General features: G+C 48.8%; 2 protein-coding genes across 5 annotated transcripts in view; one reads left to right on the top strand and one right to left on the bottom strand.

The window, feature by feature from the left end:
• FANCI (FA complementation group I) overlaps positions 1–825 on the top strand; it is a 40,931-nt gene extending 40,106 nt beyond the window's left edge. For all 3 annotated transcript variants that reach the window (XM_050968833.1, XM_050968835.1, XM_050968834.1), the window contains exon 38: positions 727–825. In XM_050968833.1, the coding sequence (XP_050824790.1) occupies positions 727–792 (66 nt within the window). In that variant the 3' untranslated portion in view covers positions 793–825. The remainder of the gene's footprint in view (positions 1–726) is intronic.
• Positions 452–24,258, bottom strand: POLG (DNA polymerase gamma, catalytic subunit). 2 transcript variants are annotated; one of them, XM_050968836.1, is made up of 23 exons: positions 24,150–24,258; positions 22,504–23,158; positions 21,852–22,047; positions 20,364–20,531; positions 19,093–19,239; positions 18,465–18,544; positions 17,642–17,824; positions 16,850–17,013; positions 16,424–16,547; positions 15,084–15,308; positions 14,516–14,636; positions 13,207–13,284; positions 12,789–12,908; positions 11,824–11,984; positions 10,309–10,362; positions 9,801–9,918; positions 9,059–9,194; positions 8,678–8,924; positions 8,080–8,202; positions 7,256–7,424; positions 5,636–5,844; positions 3,075–3,235; positions 452–1,302 (listed from the first exon to the last, which is right to left on the bottom strand). In XM_050968836.1, the coding sequence occupies exons 2-23, from the start codon at positions 23,094–23,096 to the stop codon at positions 1,238–1,240; spliced, it is 3,642 nt and encodes a 1,213-aa protein (XP_050824793.1). In that variant the 5' UTR covers positions 23,097–23,158; positions 24,150–24,258; the 3' UTR covers positions 452–1,237. The 2 variants fall into 2 exon arrangements, with proteins under 2 accessions (XP_050824793.1, XP_050824794.1); XM_050968837.1 differs by lacking the exon at positions 24,150–24,258 and having other exon boundaries at positions 16,862–17,013; positions 22,504–23,487.
• Positions 24,259–24,395: the final 137 nt, after the last annotated feature.

Genomic DNA, 24,395 nt, shown 5'->3' with positions numbered 1-24,395 from the left:
TGCTTTCTATTCCCGTAGTGTAAAGGGGCCTTTCCCTCATTTCAAGTGATGAAAGCAGAGTAGCACATTGGCCTTCCTTAAGCTCCACCGGAAAAGAATCTGTTCCCCTCTGACTAATGCATTTGTGAGTGCTAGAATGTCCTAGTTCCTAGAGGCTTAACCTGTTTGTTCCCTTAAAGATCTACTGTAACACAACAGTTATCAGTGCCCTTTTGGAGTAGACACTACAAACAAAATAAGGAGGCTTCTGCCTCAGGGCTTATACCAGGGGTTGGCAACCTTTCAGAAGTAGTGGGCTGAGTCTTCATTTAGTCACTCTAATTTAAGATTTTGTGGGCCGGTCATATATTTTAACCTTTTTAGAAGGTCTCTTTCTATAAGTCTATAATATATAACTAAACTATTGTTGTATATAAAGTAAATAAGGTTTTCAAAATGTGTAAGAAGTGTGAGTGTCACTGAAAATCAGCTCGTGTGCCGCCTTTGGCAGGTTGCCTACCCCTGGCTTATACTCAGTCTGATTTCCAGATAAAACAAGCATGCATTAATGGGGCTTTTACCAGTGGCAGTATCTGTGTGAGAACACTAGCCCTGATGTGGAAAGAACAGAGATAGTTCCCATTCTGTGTGAGTGGTTTCTTGAAGTAGATAAACGGTTATTAGGTTAGAACCACAGAAGCCTGTTCTTCAGTAGCATAACTCATGCTTTTATTGATATCCCCCCAGACTGTTGCAGCAGAACAGCCGGCTGAGAGTCAGGAACCCAAAAAGAAGAGACGACGAAAAAAATAGAGCTCCTGCCTTCTTGTCAAAGTAACACTCACCCAGCACAGTTTTTCTGTTGCAGACTGGCAGCAATGCCCTGGACAACTGTACCTATAACGAAATTGTTCTGGCAGTGGAAAATAACAAGCACTCATGAACTCTCCCTTGGCTGCTTGAGCTATGCTGGCCCAGTGATGCACAGTCTGTGCAAGACCTTGTATTTTACAGCTAAAAATTCGGCCTTGGGTAGGCTGTTCGGACATTGTTCTGGGAGCTGCCTTTGCCATTAGAATGTGCTGCTTCAGTGGAGTCCTCTCCCTCAGCCAAGTCCCTTCTTCTTAGGGCAAGACAAGACCTGTCACCTGGGCTGGTTTGCTACCAGGAGCCCTGCCCTTGCAAGGACCCCAAGCACTGGCATTCCCTGCCAATAAGTTAGCTGTTGGAGAGCCTTACACTCTGGTTGTCTCCAGCTCTATTTTCTTTTCTCCAGTGAGCCTTTGGTTATTTCAATAAGCTGATATATATCCAGAGCTTCACCTGAAAGACAGTTGTAAGCTGTTAATTTACTTCCACTTGGGCACTTTCTGAAAGCCCACAACATAAGTGATAGACACCCCACCCCAACACTGTGTTTTCCACTGTTTTGTTGCTTTAAAAGGCCTTAATGCCCCCTCTGTGTATACAAAAATCACTGCAGCCATAGTCTGTAAAGATAGGAACAGAGAAGCCAACTATGGTGATACAGTTTAAAAATGGAGATTATTAATAATATTCCTGTGGTTGGACTCTAGTGTTCTCTTGTTTCTGTGGACTTTAGCTGTAATGCACTTGGCTGCTTTGGTCCATGTTCCTGGAGAGAAGTCAGAGATTTCTACCACTAGGACATGTTCACTTGTTGTGCCTTTCCTAAAATGTTTTGGCTTAAGCTTTACCAATAAAGATTGTTTAAAGAGGTATTGCGTGGCTTATTTAAAAGCCATGCATTGAACTATTCACATTTCCAACTGCCTACTCATCTGTGCTTCTAAAGTTAGGCAATTAGTTCTTTACTTGAAAGAACTGTCTCACATTTCAGGAGGTATTTAAATAGCTGCTACTTTTAATTGATGAAAATAAGTAACTAAAGATGTTTGTCAAGTGATGAGTAATTATCCTGAATTGGTGGGTACTAGTACGACTTCAGCCTGGATTATCTGCAGCTTTCTAAACAAGGCTGTGCTGTGCTAAGAACAGTCAATAGCACTAGTGTAAGACTTAGGATGTGTTTACACTGGAGCTGGAGGTGTAATTTCCAGGTCAAGTGTACATACTCCCACACTAGCTCACAAGCTAGAGCACTAAAAATAGAAATGAGGGTGCCGGTGGCAGGATGGGCTAGTCACACTGAGGGCTGGTCTACACTACGGGAGGGGCTTGATCTAAGATACTTCGACTTCAGCTACGCTATTCATGTAGCTGAAGTTGCGTATCTTAGATTAAGTTACCTACCAACCTCATGGCGCGAGATTGATATCCACAGCTCCCCCTGTCGACTCCGCTACTGCTGTTCGCGTTGGAGGAGTTCTGGAGTCGACAGGAGTACATTCAGGGATCGATATATCGTGTCTAGATGAGACATGATATATCGATCCCCGAGAAATCAATTGCTACCCACCAATACAGCCGGTAGTGAAGATGTATCCTGAGTACAAGTCCATCTGAGACCTGAAGTATGTACTTGATTGGCCAGCCTCTTATGGTGCTGTGGCTACAGTTCTAGTTTCAGCATGTAAGTTTGAACAGAGATAGCGTTGGTATGTCTGTGCAACCTAGAATCTAAAACTCCAGCTCCAATGTGGACATACATGTAGGGGTGACAAAGGGACAGCAACTCAGAGGAATTTGCACAATGTTACTGCAACCCCGTCACCCAGCAGGGAGGTGGCAGACCTCTAGGACTTGCCCCAGAACATGCTTCAGCTGGGAGTTCCACATAGTGTCATTGGATTGGAAATGCAGGCTGGCCTTGGTGCTGAGACAGGAACTGTCTAACAGCTGGTACAAGCAAATATGTGGTCACTTTCAGGTGCATGGTCTTTGTACAGAGCTAGGCAAACTGCCTTATGGGAATCTGTCTTTTTATAGTAAGTAGTTTGTACCTATCAGGTGACTGTGACAGAGCAATGCTCAATCACAGAGCTCCTAGCTGAACACACCTCTGTGACAGAGCATTTAAGAGCAAGTGCTACTTACAGATGTAGATTAGCTGTTCATGCTTCAGTAAGCTATAATCTCCTTCTCACTCCTAGTTTGTGAGAGATGATACTTACCAGGTGGGATGCCATATCTCCTCTCCAGCCCACTTGGATTTGATGGAGTTAGACAATCCATGGTCACCTCCTTCCTTAAACACAGGTCAATATCCACAGCACTGAAAAAAGCCACTGACTGAGGCAGATCCTGTAGGCCTAGTTTATAGGCAAACATGCACCTGAAAGAGTAAGAGCCACTGCATGTAAATATTTAATCTTTAGGAGAGTCTTTCCCTTCTCATCCTATTGGGATCCAGGAAGTGGGCAGGCAGAAGCCTGCCCATTGCTTAAGGACTTCCCCCCAGTCTAAGGGGAGAATCCACAGGACCTGGAAGCCAAATGATTCTGGGGGACAACTAATAAGATAACCAGGACAGGAGTGAGGTCAAAGGGTCAAACAACAGGAACCTGATGGGGACACCGAGCAGAGAACTCCAGACAGTGCCTACTGCTCTTCAAAGGCATCAAGGGAGCCAGCGAACGCTGCCCAGAGGAAATCTGCCCAGATGCGTGAGCGGATGGAGGATCAGAAATAGGTCCCAGTCACAGGAAACCCCATCGGCCAACCTCCTCTCCCTGTTTTCTAGATAGCTATTTTAGCCAGGGCTAGGAGGAGGCTGACCAGGAAGTCCCATGACTTTGTGGGGCCATGCAGTGCACTGATAAGAAGGTGAGGCGAGGCAAAAAGTGCAACCAAAAACTTAACAGGATGTCTAAGAGGAGCCGGAATAGGGGCTCTAGGTAAATATGCACCAGAGTCTCCCTCACGCCACAGAAGGGGCAAGTGTCCAGGATGGGAGTGAACCATGCCAAGTACATGCCCGTGTTCATGGCTCTGTGAAGGAGCCACCAACTGCTATCCTCAGGACTAGGGTGGAGTAGAGGCTGGCCCACCGGGGTACCTCACCCTCCAGAGGTGGCAGGGGCTCCTGCCACTTTGTGTCAGGGCAGGATGCGAGGGTGAGGATGTGAAGGGTGTGGAGCACAAGTGAGGACAGAGCCTTCCCTTCTCATAGTAGGCAGTTGATTCTAGCTCTGTGGTAAGAGCTACCCTCAAGACTGCAAGTGGGCCAATTAGTGCTTTGTCACGGCTCTTCACTATAACCACCACCCCTTTGAGATGATGGAAAAGATCTTTACACAGACACGGGGCAGTACCCTTTATCCTCTCAGATTGCCCTGGCAGGTGGGAGACTCATCAAGACAGGCTAATTCTACTAGCCACCACCACAAGGCAATTGCTGGGTATTACAGCTTGTTTGCCAAGAGCTTTGCTTCAGTGCTGACACTCACCTTCTGTAGAGCTGGTTCTATCAGGCTTTAAAAGGCAGCAAGGACCCTGATTTCACAGTTAGCAACATGCTTGGTACCCTCTAACAGAAGGGGGAGAACTTCTGCTTTAATCAAGTCTAGTCCTGCCTGCAGCAATAATAGCTTCCAAGAAAGTTAGTTGGTTGTTAAGATTATTTTGCATCCTATCTGCACAGCACTTTGCAGATGTAAAAAGCTTTGAGGGCTTGGTATTGCTGAAGAGGAGGTGGGAGGAAGAGAGTCAAGGTATGTTCAATTTCCCTTCTAAGAAAGGAAGAACCCAGACACTTAACTCCAGTTAATCCTCTCCCACAGTGTGTGTGTCAGATTTTCCCAAAGTGAAGCCTACTGCTGCCAATGGATGGTGCAAAACCACAGGTACCAAGGCATTAGCACTACCTGGGCACAGAGATGCATCTAGTTAAGCATGCCAGTAAACAGAGCAAGAGCAAGCAGCTCTGCTTTGGCCTACTTCACTGTAACGGTGCTGGGCTGTGCAGATAAGGGGACTCGTGTAAAGTTATTACCTCAAAACTAATTTTTAAACTACAGTTTAAAAACCATGAGGGTTTGACTCACTCAAGCTGCCTCACTGCTCTGACCACAATGCAGCCACACAATGGAGAGCTACTAGTGGAAGGACCCAGAGGCCAGGAAGGAGTCATACGAGCATTTCCTGGCACAGGAGCGTTGCAGGTACTGACATCCATTCCTGCCCCTGCTAGGAGAACCATGAAGTTTAACTGCTCAGCATTCTGTTATATGAAGGAAGATTCTTGACACACGCAAGCCTTCAAGATTTGGAATTTTAAAAGCAATTAGGTTCTACTTCAATTCCCACCCAGTGGCTGTTGGGCCTGTGTGAAATTGGGTGGGGGGGGGTAGTTACATCAAAACCCCAGTACCCCAATTTGCTTATTAGAGTGGTTAAAAACTGACTGCTACAGAGCCTGATAGTCTCTCTTGCTCTCTAGATCCCTGTTTAGATCAGGAGTGAGGCCCGCAGGAAGCTTGATCTGTAATTGCCTGTGTTAGCCTAGGTGGTGAATAAAAAGGAACTCAGTCTCTGGCGCTGCTAACTTGACTCTTTTGGCCAATTCCACATTCACTAAGGACAAAACATAACTGAAGTGATGGACTGTTTCTTAACTTTCCTACCATACCAACAGTTTCAGCCTATTCTGTCTCATCAGGAAACACATGCCCTGCAGTTTTGCCCCTATGAGGCAGCATGGCTGGAATGTGGCTGGGTTTTTTAGAACCTTTACCGTGTTAGGAGGTTGGTGATCTGCAGGGCTAGTGCTGCCCGGTAGCGATCTTCACCCTGGACCAGGTAGCGCACCTCATCATGAATGCTGATGCAAAAGCGCCCATCAATGCTGAATTCTTCAAAGAGCCATTTCATGGATACCAGCATTAGGTGCAAGTAATCTACAGCTGAGCTCTGCACCACCCAATTCACTCTGCTGGTTACAAACTGGAGGAAAAACAAACCAGAAGCTAGAAGGGTTCCAGAACTGATTCCCATAGCAGCACATTCCCTGGGGAAGTCTGTTCCCATAGGGTCACGTTCTACCAAGAAACAATTGGTGGTAAGAAACCTGAAAGGGTTGTGTTGCTGGGGCAGTGTTTGAGAATACAAAATCCTATCCGAAAACAAAACAAACAAAACCCCAAATACACCCACTGGAGAGAACAATTACAGAAGGGCATCATGATAGGATACAACTTCTTTTTGTTACTTCCTAGATGCTAATCAACCCTCATTATACAATTGCCCTTTTATAGGATCATGTTCCCAGCATGCTTTTCAGGGGGGTTGACCCTTTAAAGCTAGCAGAAGCAAGCAGTCTCACCCCTGAAGGAGCTATTTACAACTAGTTACTGCAGCTGTCTACGTGCTGGTGAGTATGCTCAACTCCTGCTATGTTCTCTCCTTTATTCCTGAGGATATGGCACATTCTCACTGGCTTCTATGGTGTCAGTGGGTTCAGCAGGCACTACTCTCACCTCTAAGTCACAAGGCCATGGGGTTTAATTGTTTCACCAGGACTGGGGCTCAGCAGAGCAGAGTAGTACTAGGTGCACGTTGCACTTCTGAAGATGCCACCCTTCACATGAGACTTAAACCTACCCCCGTTACGGGCTGTTCTGGGGGGAAATGAAAATGCCTGTGGCAGTTTCTAGAAAGCACTGGGACTAATCCCATTGTCTTGACCAGATTCCTTCCCACAAGGGAAGTGGCTGCAATATTGCAGGCTCTGAACTGCTGCTGTTTCATTTGACTACAGAGGCCCTAAATTGCCCACACACCTGTGTGACTTCCTTGATGTCAAGGGTGCAAGTGAGGGCAGGTTAGACCCCATTGTCTACCCTGTAGCTGCAGAGACACCTGGGGTATGACAGGCACTGTAAGAACCTGGCTTTGATTCAGTCTGTACCACAGCTTCTGACAATTGATTCTAGAGCATTTGCTGAGTACAGAGGGGGTTTAGCCTCAAAGTTAACTGTTGTCTTTGCTGTAGCACAACCTTCAAGCAAAGCTGCTGTGCATCACTGTCTGTCACAGGGCAGCATGACAGAGAACTACAGCTGCATCAAAACTTATATGGGTGGAGCACCAATAAACCTGTGGTGCCACAGGATGATCCAAACTGTTCCCAATCCAGGGCAGTATTGGCAGCCAGCCAGCAGTCCGATGGCCACTCCTGCTTTGCACAGAATAGAGCAGGATCCAGTCACTTAACTAATACAAAGTCCGCCTGTTTAGACTACAGTTTAGACTACATAGAGCGTTGCTAGCTGGGAGCGCCAAGGTCATCTCATTCAAACCGACAAACCCTGAAAGCCAAGTCAGAGCCGTGTGTCAGGCTAGGGTTTGCTCTTACCTCGCCCTTGACAGCAGCTGGCTCCAGGGCTCTGCTGATGCAGCAGCCCAGCACGGGGGTTCTTGGTGAGGCAGACATAGCAATGCTTTCCAGCTTGTTGAACATTTCAGACTCAGTCCCTCCAGCCCACACACGCTGGCATACCACATCCCACTTTCCCCTGGGCGACCTGCAGTGTGGGGAATAGAAGGGTCACTACATCTTCCCCCAGGAACCTGCCACAAAACAGTCTCTGCAGAGGCACTGGAGTCAGAGCTTTCATGAGCTTCACCATTGATAATAAAGGGGCTCAGCTGCACTAGCTTTTCACTTCTGCAGATTTAGGTTTATGGCACATCAGCAGATTGGCAGGAAGGGAAGCCCCCAACTAACGGAGCAGGGGATTCTGCAGAAGAAGTGTGTCAGCAGAGCTACAGGGAGGTTCAGAGCTGGAAAAGCAGGGATGCTGAAGGTCAGGATTGAGGTGCATTGCAGAGTTATGGGGACAGATGGGAGGAGTAATCCTGGGCTTTCCAATAGCAAGGAATGTTGCAGATTAGGCGTTAAGCGCACTGGCAGAGGCTGGTGGGGAAATCTGAACAAAGCCTGGCTACTTCATGGCTGCCTCTTTTCTTGCACAAAAGCTAAAACTGCCCTTGGCCTCCAATTTCATTTGATTAAGAGAGCTGTTGACTTGCCTCTTTCAGCAGCATCCCCTTTCTGGACATAGGACTCCTGTGTACACTAGCTCTCCTTTCCCTGTGTTACTGGCACAGGGTGCATCGGAGGGTTTGCATATCCCATTTCCCACAAACAGAGGCTCTTCTCAAGCTTTGCTCCCTCACCTCTTCGTGGTTTCTCTCCGTATCCTTCGCACGTCCTGCCAAGACACAGAACCGTCCTCTGCCCTCTCTACTGGTAAGCCCAGCTCTCTCACTAGCCACTCCCCTTCCTCAGAAAGGTGATACCTAGAAAAGAGGAACCAGCAGGGATAAATGGCATCTTAGACTTAGATCTCCTGGAGTTTCAGGAACAAGGTTCATGGTTATGGAACTGAGCAGGCCTGCTCAAAAGCTTCAAATTAACTAACTCTTGACTGTCAAGAAGCATGAGCTCCAGATTCAGGACATTTAGGCCAGGACAGTAAGAGAGCCCAGCAGCCTGCAATGTGCTCTGCCTTCACCTCATTAGGAAGGATTTGTCTGTGTCAGAGACAGACACAGCTTCCTTTCAGGCAGCTGCACAGGGGCAGCCAACCTACCAAAGGACCCTTCTGGTCCAAATCCCAGGAGGAATGACCCAGCTGGAGCCAGACTGAGCTAACAGTGTGGCAAGTTCCTGGCCAACTCCTTCAACAGTGGACACAACGTCACAGGCAGATCACATTCCCCACAGCTTTCTGCGTCAAAGCTTTGCTAAGTTAAACCACAAGGCAGCACTCACCGTCGAATCCCCTTGGTGACTGCATACATCTGCCGAGCCTTCTCAGCTGCCTGCTGTTGCGTCAGCCGATGGTTAAACTGCATAAGCAGGCGCTCTGCAAAGGGCTGGCCTGCCCCATAGATGCGCCCGTAGTTGAAGACTTTGGCATGCTCCCGACTGATCCCCACCGTAGAGGCCGTCTTGCTGTGCAGGTCTGTGGCGTTGCTCTTCTTTCCCTGCAGAGTCATCCAGCCAAATGCAGTACAGCCTGGGGGGCAGGAGAGAGGAGGTTAATGGAGACTGGAAATGGGTCTGAGTCAGACCTCACAGCATCACCAGCACCCTAACTGCCCTCCACGTCACATGACTGCAGGGCAATGCTGCCCCAGCTGAACCTCTCACCATGCATGCCTGCAAAATGAGCCTCCCCAAGGACAGCAGCTATCCAGAGCTCCTGGGAATCCACATCTGCTCCAACCAGGTAGTAGCCTGGAGGGACTTGGACCATGGCTTTAAGCTCGCTGCCTACTCGGTCAGCCTGTGAACACAGATTGATACCACTTTGAGCATGTCCTCCTACACCTCCCTCCCCCACACCACTGCCAGGCTAACCACAACTTTTCTCCAGTGGCTGCCTGGCCTCGGCATCCTACTTTCCTGGAAGATCACAACATGTGGTATTAATACCATATAGCTCTTCCAGTGCAGAAATGCCAGCCAGAGACACTCCTGACAAGGGGAATACAGGCAAGGAGACCAACTACTGCCTTGCTCCACTCTCACCCCACTTCCTTTGCGAAGGCCTCTGCATCCCAGATGGAGTCCAGAAGGTCTCCACTGATTCTAACTCCCTTTTCATTGGGGTTTTGCTCTCAGTCCTTGGGCTTCTGGATCTCATCAGCTCTAGGTTATTAGGCCAATTTATGTCAGTGAGACAAGAGGGCAAAGGATTATAGAACCAGCCTCCGAGATCTACAAAGTTCACACCCAACCCAAGACATACTCCCGCTACCCTAAATCCGATTTCTAATCCAGGACAGTTGTCACTAGCTTGAGATCTCCTGCCCTGTAGGCCAGGAGAAATCCCACACTACTGTGCTCCACAGATAATCCCTCTCCAGAGCACTAAAAGATAGTTCTGTACCCGGGCGTTGCTTGCAGTCAGCCAAGTGGGTTCCACAGCCCGACGAGTGATGGTCCCTGCTGTTATCACCTGTGGCAGGATGGCTCCATAATTACTCTCCTCATCATAGTCTGGATGTCTGGAACAGAAGCGGAGTGTCACTGCCTGCCCACTGGAGAGCAGTCAGGATGAAGAAGGCCTGGCTCTGGCTTTTCCCACACTGAGAACTCAGTAACTGAAACGGACTTCCCAGCGGCTGTAGCTGAGAAAGATCCATCACATGGGACTGAGTTTCTAAAGTCCTTTTATGATCCAGCGTGGAGTCTGATTGCTGAGCTAGGCCAGAAAGTTGCGACTGATGGGAGGAAGTAGGGGAACTAGGAGAGAGACTATTCCCTCTGTACTGCCCCAATTCTGACCCCTTTAAGGATTCAGGTTCCCATAGTCTCAGAGAAAGAAAGGTCCAATAGTCAAAGGTCAGATTTAACTGAACAGAGGCCACTGACCTGTACAGCATTTCCTTACATACCTAGTTACTGACCGAGGCAGCTCCCCTTTCTTCAGCCACACGACCACCTGGGAGCTGTTGAAACAAGAACACATGAGGCCAGGGCCCAGTGAGACAGGCTGGGAAGAGAAGGGCCATGAACAGCAGCTGAGGCAGGTAAATGCTTAGAGGGAAGATCTCACCCTGGATCTTCGATTCTATTTGGTTAACCCCTGAGTTTGCACCCCCTTTTCTCAGGTTCTTTCCTTCAGCTGCCCAAGGCCTACACGCCAAAGCTGAGCACGCTGTCTCCACTGTGCTTCTAGCCCCGGCCATGCCAGCATGTGCCGAGGGCAAGGCAGTTTTAATGATGAATTAAGTAGGTTTCTGGCACTTATGACTGCCAAAAAATTAGTTTGTGGGAGATGTTTGTCCTCTTGCTTGGGTTGAAGCACCACATTCTGGCACTGCGCACACACCTACAGCCCAGTTCATACCCGTTTCCATTAACAGTGGCTGCTGCTCACTATGGAGGAGTCAAAAGGTGCCACCATTGGGCAGAGTGATCAGGAACCACTCAGACATTTGTCATTTTCCTACCTCTAACTGAATGCTACATGGAAATAATGCTTTAAACTGAGGAATAGAAGTTTCAGCTTAATCTAGACCATGGGGAAAAACCATTCATTCACAGGATGGGACACTGAGGCTGTGACAAGAGATAGGGCTTCATCCCTCAGACCCTGCATCTCCAGTACCGCAGTTCAGATTAGCCCCCTGTACTGTGGTCAGGCAGATACAACCCCGTACAGCAAGCTGCCGGGAAACAGACAGTGATATTTAACATGGGAGGAGCTCCCTGTCCAAAAAACAACAGTGGTCAAGGCGTGTGTTACAATTTAGAAGTTACTGTACTCTGCTAAGAGGAGTTAGTAGCAAATCTACCAGACCCCCAACGTGTGCATTTACCTGCCTGACTCCTGGAAGTGCTAAAAGTGGGGGCATATGTACTCTCAGACTATTACAGATCTACGGAAAGCTCCTTCTGTAGTACTAATATCTAATCTCCCCCAACCCCTGTCCCTAGAAATCCTAGTGGACAGATTGTCCACATTAGATCTAGCTGGGCCTTGACATTCCCCTGACCCTTACCCATAGGAGCGCCTGTTGAACTGCCATTGCATTCCTTGGGAGTTGAAGACATTTGCATCCTAGCGCTGTGGACCTGGGGCTGGAGGGGCTTAACCCACTCTGCTTACGCACTGTTTGAGCTCCCTTCCTGCACTTACCCATTAGAGTTTCATTTTGGCTCTTTGCCTAATCCCTTTTTCCCTTAGGTGTGCAAACTTTGTGCCCTGGATCAGCCTCTCTGGAGGCCTTCCGGGCTCCTTCCCTTATCAGCTCTAATGCTCCTCAGTGCCTCAACCTACAGAGGTGCACTACACTACAGTTCCTGTGTGAGTCCCATTATCAGTCACTCAGCAGCAGATCCCCCACGGGTGGGGTACTTTGCAGTTTAATTGGGAGAGGAGAGGAATTAGTGTCTGACTATCTCACCTAATTCGCTTGTGAGCATTCCTCCAGAACGAGATCATTTTGTTAATTTCAAGGGCCCTTGTCCCATCAGTGCCCCCAATGCCAGCCCGTAGGGTGCCATCCTCCATCTTGGGCAAGAAATCCTTGGCAAAAGGGCTTCCAACGTTGTTGTCATTCCCATCCTTTAACAGCAAAGGAAAGGAGGTTGGCTTGGCTCAGTACATTGGGCAGTCATTGTTATGAAATAGAAGTGAAACCCTGGTCACTTCCCTGCCCCATTCCACATCTTTACAAGCACATCCTTCGCACCAGCCCTGTCACGAGCTGCTGACCAGGGCAGGTGGCTACATCAAAGAAGTGTGGGCTGAAGGAGGAGTGCAAGTGCATTCAGCAGACAGAAACTGGGAGGCTAATCCAGCTGAAGGTATAGGGGGAGGGATAACTCAGTGGTTTGAGTATTGGCTTGCTTAAACCCAGGGTTGTGAGTTCAATCCTTAAAGGGGCCATTTAGGGAACTGGGGTAAAAATCTGTCTGGGGATTGGTCCTGCTTTGAGCAGGGGGCTGGACTAGATGACCTCCTGAGGTCCCTGCCAACCCTGATATTCTATGATTCTAACCCTGAGTGGGAGGATGAGAGCAGATAGGATGAAGAACATGAGACTGTGCAAATCCTTGAAGGAGAAAGTGAGGAGCTGGGACTTGGTCCTGTTAGGCCAGTAAAGGGCTTTAGGGGGATGGGTAAAGGAACAATCCCACAGTTAAAATACTCAGTGCCCATGTGCATTTCAGTGGGGAACTGTTCAGCACACCCCAGGATTTAGCATGAGGACAGCAAGAGCTTAGCTGGGTCAGTGCAGGGGGAATGATCTCCGGATGTGTCACTCCCTCCCCCTTTGGAGCCTGCCATGGGTCTCAAACACCATGCCCTGCACTCCAGAGAAGGCTTGGCAACAAACAAGTAACATCCTAGGGACTCCACACTCACCTTATGGGGCAGCCTGAAGAACCAGCAGCCAGGGATGTTGATATCATTGTAAGGGCCATTGCCATGGTGATATGTAGGCTGGCTCTCGGCACACTCCAGCTCCTGGTAAGCAGTCTCTCCCTGAAACCATCCAGCACAAGACACTTGATAAACTTAGAGCCAGAAGAAGGAAAAGCCTCAAGGGTGGGGGGAAGCACCTAGTTAATGAAGAGCCACCTAAACTACACAAGCACCTGGAAATGAAAGCCTGACTCCTCACACTACAATGGTGACATCTATTGGGCTTCTGAGAGCAGCCTCCTAAAGGGACCCTGCTATGGAGGGAGTCGCTCCTCGTCAGCCATGCAGGATCCTAGGCCCTCTTGTTCGGAACGAATCCCAGTTAGCTGACCCACTCCCAGTAGGATGTTCCATTTACCTGCCTGGGCCCTTTAGCTGTTCTACCTGTTTCAGCTTCCACATCAGCATCCACCTCCAACCGGCTCAGCTCCTCCACCTGGGAACAAAGGGGACAGAAGGATCAGAGAGCTTCTTAGTATGTGCTTTGGCTTCCCAGTTACATCAGGGGCTTCCTGGACAGCTCTTCCAGGAACCTCTCATAGTGTGAGGCTGCTGTTCTCCAGCACATTGTTGGGCCCACAGCTCTCCAGCTTCCTCATTTTTAAAGTAAGTTGTGTGTTGGCGAAAGTGTTGGCTTGATATCTAAGACGACTTTAGGCATCCATTTATCCTTGAAACAGGTACAGACTAGGATGCAGCAGGGCAATAACGTGCAGTAATACCTGGAGAGAGAACCCTGGGGCAAATGGGGAATTCAGGCTCCATAGCTATTAGTCTCTGGCCTCTCTGCCAAGACTCTCAGCAAAGAGGCCAGTTCTTTTCACACAGGCTGCTGAAGAGCCATCAAAGGACAATAACTCAGTCACTTGGGATTGCGCTGGATTTGAATCAGCAGCATAGACGAAAGAGGCTCTGTACCCCATTCCCATCCAAGCCTGCCAGTCCCCTTTCTTACATCACTTTAATTGGATATCAGCACAACAGGTGTTTAACCAGCAAGAAAGTAGCTGGGCGGAACAGGATGGAGACTTAGTGAATGTCTGAGAGAACAGGGTTTCTGGGCTCCAAAATGGGATTCTCTGTTCTGGGCTACAAGAAATTCCTTTGCTTCTCTCTACTTCAGACACCCCCTTCTTTCCCTCAACCCTCTCTGAAATGACTTCTCAGTTGCTCCAAGTCACAGGCTGCTAAGATTTGGCATTAACAAATCTCTGAGTAGGGTGGCCCCCTGGCCAGACTTTTAGTAGCTCAAACCAGAGGGACTGTGGGAGTGAAGGGGTCAGATGTCGGTTCAGTGGAGTTGACCTGAACTCTGTATTTTTTAATGTTCTCTTCATATATTAGAACAAAAAAAATAAAATAAAATAAAAAAATCAAGATTCCTTTCAGGGAAATGACCATGGAAAGCAACCCCTGTGTGAATCAGTCAAGGCTAATGGGGACAGCCAGCCACAGGAAAAATGATCAAGGAACCCAGGTGGATAGTTGGTTTGTTTGAAGGTGCCAGGTCATTTGCAGGGCAGGAGCCAAAGGCAGTCAGGCCCTCTCTTCTCATTCAAGCAGGTGGACTTTGCCCATCACGCTTTTCCAGGGGGAACAAGTGCCTCGGACAAGTTTTCTGAGCCTCTACTCCCACAGTCCCTCAGTCCCAGCAAACCCAGCTTTACCTTTTGCCAGATAGTGCTGTTGTCTGTTAACATGAGCTCCTCTTCAAGGCAGGTGTTCAGTGAGCCAGGCTGCTCCTTCCCTCTCTCCTTACAATGCTCCTTGTACAGGTGCTCAATAACCCTAGAGGGAGAAGGCAAAGGAGAGATGAGTGGTACTCAGCAACCTGTGTCTTTGGGAGTGGAGACAGGTTTCATATCGAGCATCTGAAGTGGAATTTAATCTTCAAAAGGACAGGCCAAAATTCCCAGTCAAACACTGCTTAGCCAGAGAGGTTTTTTTTTCTGATAGGAAGGGAGAAAAGCATAGGCTTCTGTTCAGGGAGGAATAGATGCATCTTTAATGCCCTCAGGTTACTGCCTTATTTGATTGCCAAGCAGTTTGAGACTTTAGAGTTTTGGATTAATTTGCTGATCTTCTTCCCAGAACCTCCCTCCCCAAAACTGCAGCAAATAACCACTAGAGATCAAAAGTCTTAGCAACATGGGATTCTCCTCCAGCTTAGTGAATACGGTAATGTACTGCTGACATCTCCTTAGATATCCCATCCCATCTCTCTCACTATCCTACCTGTGTGGGCAGGATGGCTCTTCTGCCTCTGAGATATCCTTTGGCAAATTGTCCTTCCTCCCTGGCACCAAGTAGCCCCAGCCATGCTTCTCAGAGTAATGCACTGGGAAACCATCCCAGGTTAGTCTCATTAGCTTTGGTGTCACTCTCATCTGAAGGCTGATGAGACTGGGACCTGGCACCCAATCTGGATCATTCAGGCGCGGACAGAGTTTACGGTACCATCTAGAGACCCAAGACAGTAACAATTAGGGTGGGGAAAAAGACTTCAAGAGCAGTTCAAAGTTTCCTCTCCATCTAGTTCCTTTCATATTGGTTAACAAGGCAACATGAGAAATTCCCTTCACTATTAATGTTTCGAGGTGGTCCACCCTATTTCATCTCTTTTAGCCTAGGCCAGGGTTTCCCCAACTATGAGGACAGCACATCTGTTGGGCTCACTTAGTTGATCTAATATCCAGTGAATGATCAATGGGACCATCAGCAAATGTGAGATCATCTAAATGGAACTCATCCATCAAAAAGAAACATTAAGTGGCTGCCTCCTACTTAATGTGTTCAACCACATGCTTTCCAAGTGCTGCATTTCTAAGGGACAGGGGAATGATTTTGCCATCTCCTTATAAAAAGCTATCTTTCTGGAGAAGCTTGAATATTTTCTCTCTCTCTTTGGGACAGTGGAGTACGAGAAATCTTGGGAGTATGGGGATTTCTCTTCCTCTTATGGGACGAGCACATGCTCCAGCTCAGGAACCCATTCTCAAGAACTGCCAGCCCTGAAAGACAGTTTCCGATCTTCTTTGAGCATAGAACAATGTATATGTTGAGTATACCTTCAACCCCGGATAGCAGGGCAGTGGGGTAGCTGTGGTGCTTCCAACATGCGGGAGGGTCCATCTTCTCTAGAAGTGGGAGGCAATTTAATTTCAACATTGGTTGAGCACAAGCCAGTTTGAGCAGAATACTTAAATGTGCCCAGTTCTTAGTGGTGGCTTCCAAAGATGATCCCCTGTCTACTGAGAGCTGAACTGGGACCCACTAATCTCACAGCAGCCAGAGTGTAACCCCAGCCTCTGAAGCAAAAAGGTACATATTTCATCCACTCAGTTTCCAGGCTCTCCACTTCACCTATCCTTCTACCACCTGTTGGCTATTTACTGCCCATCAGCAAAGGCATTTAGAAAGGGACTAAACAGCTGGAATACCGGGGCCTCATGAGCAGGAAGAGGAGCTCAGATAACACTTCCATAGATTAGTAATAGCAACTGGAAACATTTCCATCTACAAACCAAAGTCACCATTAAGTGGTGAGTTATGCAAACCCCCTTTGAATGACTCACCCAGGGTGGCCTGGCAGGTGCTGGGTTCTCTTTGGTAGCAAACTGATAGTCTCCTTCAGACGCTCCAGCAAGACCCAGCTCTCGGGGACTCTCAGCTCTTCCTCTTCACTGGGGGGACCAGAATCTGATTTTGTAATAAACGTAAGCAAGGGATGTTCTCTCTGCACCCACTTGGGAATGCAGCATGATCAGAAACAGTGCCCTTTCCGACATGCACTGCTCTTACACGTGATCCAATATTTGCTTAGTTATTTCTGTTCCTCCTTGTCTAGAAAGTTACACTGACTATGCCTCCACCTGACAGCCGGCCTTTCCCATTGGTTTAGATTTCCCACCGCTGCATGTCTTTCCTGCAACGTCACTAGAACTTAGAGATAGTTGGCATTAAGCCTGTTTTCCACCCTCAACTCCCCACCATGCACCCACCAAGAGCACTACCTTCCTGCCACTCTAGGGCAGATGGGTTTGCCACCACTTTGGCTGGCTCGCTGTTTACATCTTCATTTTTCTTCCTTACTGTTTTCTTCTTCTTCTGCTTAAATTCCTGTAGGTCCCACTCCAGGTCCCATAGCCAGGGATCATCCTTATACCTGCATGGCAGAACAACATTACATGTAGCGTGTTTCGGCTTTGCGTTTCTACGTTCTGCCTGATCTAGACCCTGCCAATGTCCTGAATTCTGACACCTAGTTCCAGTTTACTTTACCAGCGACAAGAAGGAGGGACGCACACAGACCTAATTTTTGACTATTTTCCCTGTCAAGCATGAACTTGAGGGTTATGAACAGAATAAAAGCAGTGGACCGCAGCAATGCCAGATTCCTGCACAGTACCCTTTGTCAACATGCCTCACCCAGACTTGAACAGTCAGAAATTCAGTCTCCATTGAATCTTCAGCCTCTACAGAGGCTGCTAACCAGCTGGTGCCAATTCCAAAGATAGTTTCTGAGCTGTGAACATTTGTCTGCTAGGGACTGGATTGAGGGTCAACCCTTATGACTATGGGGACAGATTTGGTGATCTAAAGATGAATGGCTTCAGGTCTCATCAACAATCTTCTTAGTCATCTAGCACACTATTGTCATATCGGTGCTAAGTAAATTCCTTTGCTGTTTTTAAAATGAAAAATGCTTTCTCTTCCTGCACTAAGTGCCAGAATATAAGCCCCTTCCTCCTTTGCATTTCCCCCTGCCATGATGCTCATGACCCAGCTGGTACCTCTCCTCATAAAGCAGTTGACAGGCATCGTTGGCTAGGTTCATCAGGGATTTCTTCATCTCTTTCTGCAGCTCTTCATAGGTGCCCTGAGTCTCATCCAAGTACCTCTCCCAGTTCTGATTGACAGGCAGGTAAGAAACACCCATCTCCAGCATCCCTGCAAAGGTCACAGGATGGGGGCATCTACAGCACAAATACATATGGTATTTAGCACAACCCAGAAGGCATTTGGCCTGTAAGCACTAGGCTATTCTACAAATAAAGATACTAAATCTGTAACTTCAGCTCCATTTCCACTTAGGAGTTTCTCAACCTCACACTACTGCCCGGAACTGTCTATGGCTTTTGCTCTCCTGCACTGGCAATTATCGAAGGCCCTAATATGAATCTGTATGTAGGGCAGGCAGAAGAAAGTCCATTTCACCAACAAGATCCCTCAGTCCTACCCATGAGAGCTTCATTACAGAATCCCTCTCATTAAGAGCTGCCCACCTTAGCTGAGTGTGAAATTCTGATCCTTATTCCTTCTAGCCAGAAGAGAGGGATCAGGGTCCCCATGCAATGGGGCTCTGTGCAGCCCCAGAGTTCTGGCACCAGTCTGCCATTGCAACCTTCCTCAACATAAAGAACTTGGATGCTGATCGCCAACCTGGAAACAAGTTTCCACTCCCCACCCCATCTTCAAGAGGATAAAACTCAGGTCCTCAGCATGGCTGGATAAGACTGCAGCAACTGCGCCAAATTCACTGTATCTGTAGCCAGATTTTCGTGGCTCCGTGCAAGAGTTACTTTTTGTGTTAGCTAAGGTCAAACTCCTTCTCACCTCTCCATGAAGAGTGGCAGCTGCTTCTGGAACACTTCATGAGTGGCTTGGACATCAAGGGCACAATACTTCATCAGTTCCTTTGGGGCAGAAACAGACAAAAAGTAGGAAGATTAGACTGTGTACACAGAGCATAGTGCAATGAACTGGCCGAGCCAAGGGGCACAATAACCTAGTGTCACTGTGACTGTCAGCCAGTTATACTAAAGACTTCCACAACACAGTTTTCCACCTCATCTTCACAAACTTCCCCTCCCTGGGAAAGAAATCTCAGAAGTCTGGATCAGAGGCATGCAAATCTTAGTCAAACAGTGGCCACATTGGCAATGTGATGGGAGACTGAGACGTGCACCAACTTTGCAAGAAAAGGGACCCAATTGTAACTGCCCTGATCATCAGTATGGAGATGCTGCCCGTGGAGACTACTAACAGTAGCACAAAGTGCTCCATCTTTCATTGCCCATAGCTGGGGATGCTTTGTATGTCTCCAAAAGCCATTACAAGGAAATAGAAAACATGCTGCTAGAAAACGTTATTCCTGCTGAGAGTTTTTTGTTTTTATAATTAAGAAATCCCCCTGGCCTGGTTCCTCCTCCCCCGGCCTCTCCCAGAAGCTGCTCACCCTTACCTGAAAGTTGTGTCTGATGTCACTCATGCTCCCCTTGACAAACAGCTCACGGGCCTCTTTCTCCAGTGGCTCACCCCCAACGTACAGGTCGTGCACATCTGCAAGGTTGTTAATGCTGCTGATGTTCACCCAGTCCCACGAGCCAATCTGCAAAGAGACAAGCCAGCAGACCAGCTCAGGGCAGGAAAAGAACTGGCAGCTGACTGACACGCAGAGGCAGTTTGTCGTACTATTTTTAAATTAATATATCTAAAGTATAGCTGAAGTACAGTTATGATAAGAAAACAGACTATATAAAAATTATTTGTATTACCATAGTGTCAAGGAACCCTAGTCACGTACCAGGATCTCACTGTGTTAAGCACCATGCAAACTCAGAACAACAGATCGTCTAAGTATAATCTAAGGGTTTTGCAGGCATCATGGCAGAGGAGAGTTTTGGAAGGGGATTTGAAGGAGAATAATGAGGTAGCTTTGCAAAGGTTTACAGGTAGCTCCTTCTGAGCAATAAGGGACAGCATGGGAGAAGACACAAAGGTGCTTGATTGAAAATTTAGCAAGTGGGCACTGGAGGCCAGAGTTGATATCTCGATAACGAATGACAGAAGAGAGGTAGGGTAGGGATAAGTCGTAAAGGGCCTTGAAAGTGAAATGTTTGATGCAACAGAGAAGGGGGAGGCAATGGAGGGATGATATGGTCACAGTAACAGGCGAGGACAATAACCTTTGCAGCAGTATTCTGAACAGATATGAGTGGGGCAAGCCTGTTTTTGTCAAGATAAAATAGCCCTCTCTTATTCCACAGACTTGCTTCTCCTGTGTTTGCAAGTCAGAGCCACTGGCTTTACTGTCACTGACCACTTCCTACTCCTGTTAGACCTGTAGCTCCTTTGAAGCTACAAGAGTGCAAGATGGCTCCACTTATGCACTAGGTCACCAGCACCGTTCTGACTGCAGTCCCTTGATTACATGTGATGACATAAGAGGGAGAAAGAGCCTAGCTCAGTTTTCAGACCCCAGCTGCAGTGTACAGAGATGGCCAGTAACAGCACAAGACGAAACATTTATTACAGACTCTTCTCCTTCAAACAATGCAATGGAGCAGTCCATTAAACCGTTCCTTTGGGAAGGCCAGAACTAGGTCCCCTGTGGAGGGGAAGGAGTGGGGAGGTTTTTAAATGCTAAGGAAACAAAGTGAAGGAAAACAAGCAGTTGGGATCTATAGCACTAGTTAGCAATGCACAAATTTCCTCAGTGATTCTCCTACTCACTGCAGGCCCTTCAGTTTTACTGCGCGTTTTCTTCATGTGCTGCTTGACCTGCTGCAGTCCTTTCCTCTTGCCATGCTTAGCAGCCATCCAGAGGCTGCGCTGAAATCCTGTCAGCCCTGAGATGGCCATGTGCATGCTCATGGTGTCCAGGAAACGCATTCGAGAGCCCTGAAATGCACAGCAGGTTAGGTGTCCTCAAATGTCATTGCACTGTGACCCACTTCTGACAACAAAAATTACTACACAATCCTAGGAGGGGGGGGACCAAGCCCAAACCCCACCGCCCTGGGTGGGGGGCCAAAACCAAAGCCCAAAGGCTTCAGCCCCAGGTGGGGGCGGGGAGGGGGGAAGGCGGCGCTATAACCTGAGCCCCGCCACCCAGAGTTGAAGCCTTTGGGCTTCAGCTTTGGCCCCAGATGGTGAGGCTCAGGCTTCGGCCCTGGGGCTTGGACTTTGGCACCAGGCAATGAGGCTCAGGCTTTGGCTTCAGCTTGGCTGACCCACAGTTTGAGAACAGCTGGGTTAGCGAACAGGCAGTCATGGAGCCACTGCCCTTTTCACAATTCACGCACACAGGCGTCTCAAGAATGGAGCTAGGGGGCTGGTGGGGAGGCAGTCTGGTGTGGGAGCTGCTAGTGTTCTATGCACTCAGGAAATCTACTGGGACTTGACTTTAAACACTCAACAACTTGCTCGTCTTAGTGCTGAACTGACATAATCGGACACCCAGGTAGGACAGCTTGCCCTGAAATCAATCACACAGATCCAAGCCTTTATACAACTCTGGCAGCAATGGGAGTGCTTGTTCTTCTGTGTCCTAAAGGCTCCTGGCGTTAGAAATGAAAGAATCCAGGCCTGTACTATGGCAGTAAACCAAGATGCTACCAAAATGTCTTACATGTTCCACTACTTACAAATTATTTTTGTCACATACCTTGGACTACTGAAGTCCATGTCATCTGCCAGCTCTGGCCTTCATGTCTTTCCTGATGCTAAATACTTCTCTATACTTTGGTTCACAGGGAAAAGAAACTGAAAAGCACCAACAGGCAGACTGCTGTCTCGGTAGCACTAAACAGTTGAGAATCTCAAAGCAATTCACAACCCTCAATGGAACAAAGCTCACAATCCCTCCCAGGAGGTGTGGAAGTGATGTTATTCCTATCTTACAGTTAACTAAGGCACAAGACCTGACCTTCAAAATTAGGTGAGTGCAATTATACCTACAAAAACATGTGTAATTTGTGCATAATTACAACTGCAGACCCAGATCGGGTAAGCATACATACACGTGGCTGGTTAAATGTGTAACTAGCAGTAACTGCCCTAGCAAATTAACTTTGTAAAATAAATTATACATTTAACTAATTTATTGTATACACTAAATTTTGAAAATCAGTGTCCTAAGTGGCTTTCCTCAAAGCCATGCACAGAAGCCAAGGGGCAAGTAGGTGGATGAAATGGACATAAAATCAGGAAAGTACTTACTTGGATCAAGTACTGCTCTTTAATGTGTGCTCGATCAAAGGCGACATTGTGACCCACCACCAATCTCTCTGTCCAGTCCTGTTTGGTGAGACAGCTTGAGTTCAGAGCAGTTTCTAGTGGAATAAAGTCAGCCAAAGTCAGTTGGCTGGACCAGGTATAGCGTTCTTCTAGCAGCCGCTTACTGCACCAGGAGTACCTGGAAAGGAAGCATGTTATATTTTGGATTACTTAAGATTGCGAAGACTGATTCCCCTCTGCTAGTCTTAGTAGAAGGACTAAGGAGGGATGAGCTAGGAGGCCAAATTCCTCCCCCCCTCCCCCCGAATTTGACTTTTCAAGCAGGGCTGAGCTACACTGGCAGGAAGCAGCATAGGGAAGTCTGCACTGCTGCTGCTCAACTTTGACCTGTTCATGCACCAAGGCTGTGAAACCAGCACTGAATTCACTAACCAAATCAAACTGGAATTTCACATGTAGGCTTTAGAATTGGCCTATGTCCACTAGCTACAGCTCCATGGGACCATTTACTCACTATCAAACCAAGTATTTAGCAAAATGGAGAAGCTCAGCTCTGCTGCTCCTCCATCCATCTCCACTGTGGTAACAGTTAGTGTTGTGGCTTTCCTTGTATATTACAGTTATCACATCTTACCAGGCACTTGGTGAAACAGCCACTGCCAGTGTTGGGCAATGGCCTTCTGCCATGCACACTTCAACATCAAACACCAAGGCTCGTTCTTCAGGGAAGTCTACAGCCTTCCTCTCGCCATTGGGTCCGTACTGTGTCCAACCAACTTCCCAAGCCCACTGTGAGGGCATGGGGGGCACCTCGCAGTGAAGCAGCTGATTAGCAGCCTCCAAGTAAGGAAGACTCTGCTTCTGTGCCAGAATCTGGAAGTGCTCATCAAGATCGTTGCCATACATGCGAGGCAGCTGCAGCTCCACATCAGGGAGCATGGATGTCTCTTTGCCCCACAGGTCGTGCTTCTGCAGATGTTCCACACTCCTCCGGATGTCAGCATCTGAGTACTGCACTTGTGCACCCCGGAAAATCTGCTCGTGAAGAACCTTGGACAGCATCTGGATGTTTAGTGGGTTCACGCGCCGTTGGCTGGCGCCAGAATCTTGCATGACCTCCTCTTGCACTGGGTGACTGGCTGAAGAACCTGAGGCACATCTCCCATGCCTGGCTCTCGGTGATGGAAACAGACGTGCTATCGACTTCCTCCAGAGTAAACGTGTCATCTTCAGCCCACTTTAGTAACACGGAGAATGGGCAAGAGTCAGCCCTTTTTGGTGGGACAGGTCTGCAAAGAGAAGAGCAACAGGAGAACTGAAATTCAGCGTAATGCATTTGGGGCTTCCCTCTCCTCCCCCCAAAGAACCTGAGCACTTGCAACGACCACTGGCATCACTGGAGCAGAACCAACATGGGACAGTTTAAGAAAAAACCCTCCAGCATACATAAGGCCATTGTGATACTGCAACTACCCGGCTTATCCTATTCCAGTCGCTCACTCCACCCTCCCATGGGTCAATGAAACCCCATGTGCCCCATCACACAGCTCCTCCCCTTTGGTTTTTCCCTACCATCCAGGGGAGTGTCCCTACCTTCAGGGGTCTCTCTGCCAATCTCTCCCAGCCCCACAACAGGGCTTAGTTTCCCCTCAATTCCCCCCTTATGTGTCTCAGCCTCCCCTTCTACAAAGGGTTTCTCCTCTCACACCCAGGCTCCCGATGGGTCTCAGCCTTCCCCTCCCATTCTCCTTACCCTCCCAATGGGGCTCAGCCTCCCCCCCTCCGCATTCCCCTCACCCTCCCTATGGGGCTCAGCCTCCCCCCCCATTCCCCTCACCATGGGTCTCAGCCTTCCCCTCCCAATGGGGCTCAGCCTCCCCCCCATTCCCCTCACCATGGGTCTCAGCCTCACCCTCCCAATGGGGCTCAGCCTCCCCCCCCCATTCCCCTCACCATGGGTCTCAGCCTCACCCTCCCTATGGGGCTCAGCCTCCCCCCCATTCCCCTCACCATGGGGCTCAGCCTTCCCCTCCCTATGGGGCTCAGCCTCCCCCCCTCCGCATTCCCCTCATCCTCCCTATAGGGCTCAGCCTTCCCCTCCCACTCCCCTCCCCCTCCCTATGGGGCTCAGCCTCCCCCCCCCGCATTCCCCTCACACACACCCGCCTCCCCATGGGTCTCAGTCTCCCCCTCTCATCCCCAAGCCCCCTATGGGTCTCTCCCCTCCCCCGGATCCCCCTAGTTCTCAGCCTCCGGGGGTGGCTCCCCCCGGCCCCTCACCCACTGGCTCCGCCGCTCGGGGGCTGCTCGGCCCGGCCCGGCCGGGCGGGACAGTCGCTGTTGGCCGCGTTGCGAGCGGGGTTTCGAGGCTGCTACCGAGATCAGATGATCCTGGCCGGGCAGGGGGCGGTGCCCCAGAGGACCAGCCCACACCGCTAGGCGCGCTTCCCGAGTTTCCGGCTCGCTCTTCCCCCCCTCTGCCTCGGAGTGGATGGAACCATCCACAACGGCCAGGCCGCTTTCTCA

Source organism: Gopherus flavomarginatus, chromosome 9, assembly GCF_025201925.1.
Source record: "Gopherus flavomarginatus isolate rGopFla2 chromosome 9, rGopFla2.mat.asm, whole genome shotgun sequence".
NCBI classification, from domain to species: Eukaryota; Metazoa; Chordata; order Testudines; family Testudinidae; genus Gopherus; species Gopherus flavomarginatus.
Note: the sequence above shows the minus strand (reverse complement) of the source record. Positions and strands in the feature narration are given on the sequence as shown.

Excerpts from the sequence above, each read along its gene's own strand:
- POLG (XM_050968836.1), bottom strand. The coding sequence starts at position 23,096 with ATGACACGTTTACTCTGGAGGAAGTCGATAGCACGTCTGTTTCCATCA. Across the intron at positions 17,014-17,641 it reads CAACTGCTTTATGAGGAGAG|GTATAAGGATGATCCCTGGC; the intron begins GTACCAGCTGGG and ends TCTGCCATGCAG. Across the intron at positions 9,919-10,308 it reads CTGCCTCGGTCAGTAACTAG|ACATCCAGACTATGATGAGG; the intron begins GTATGTAAGGAA and ends CTTCTGTTCCAG.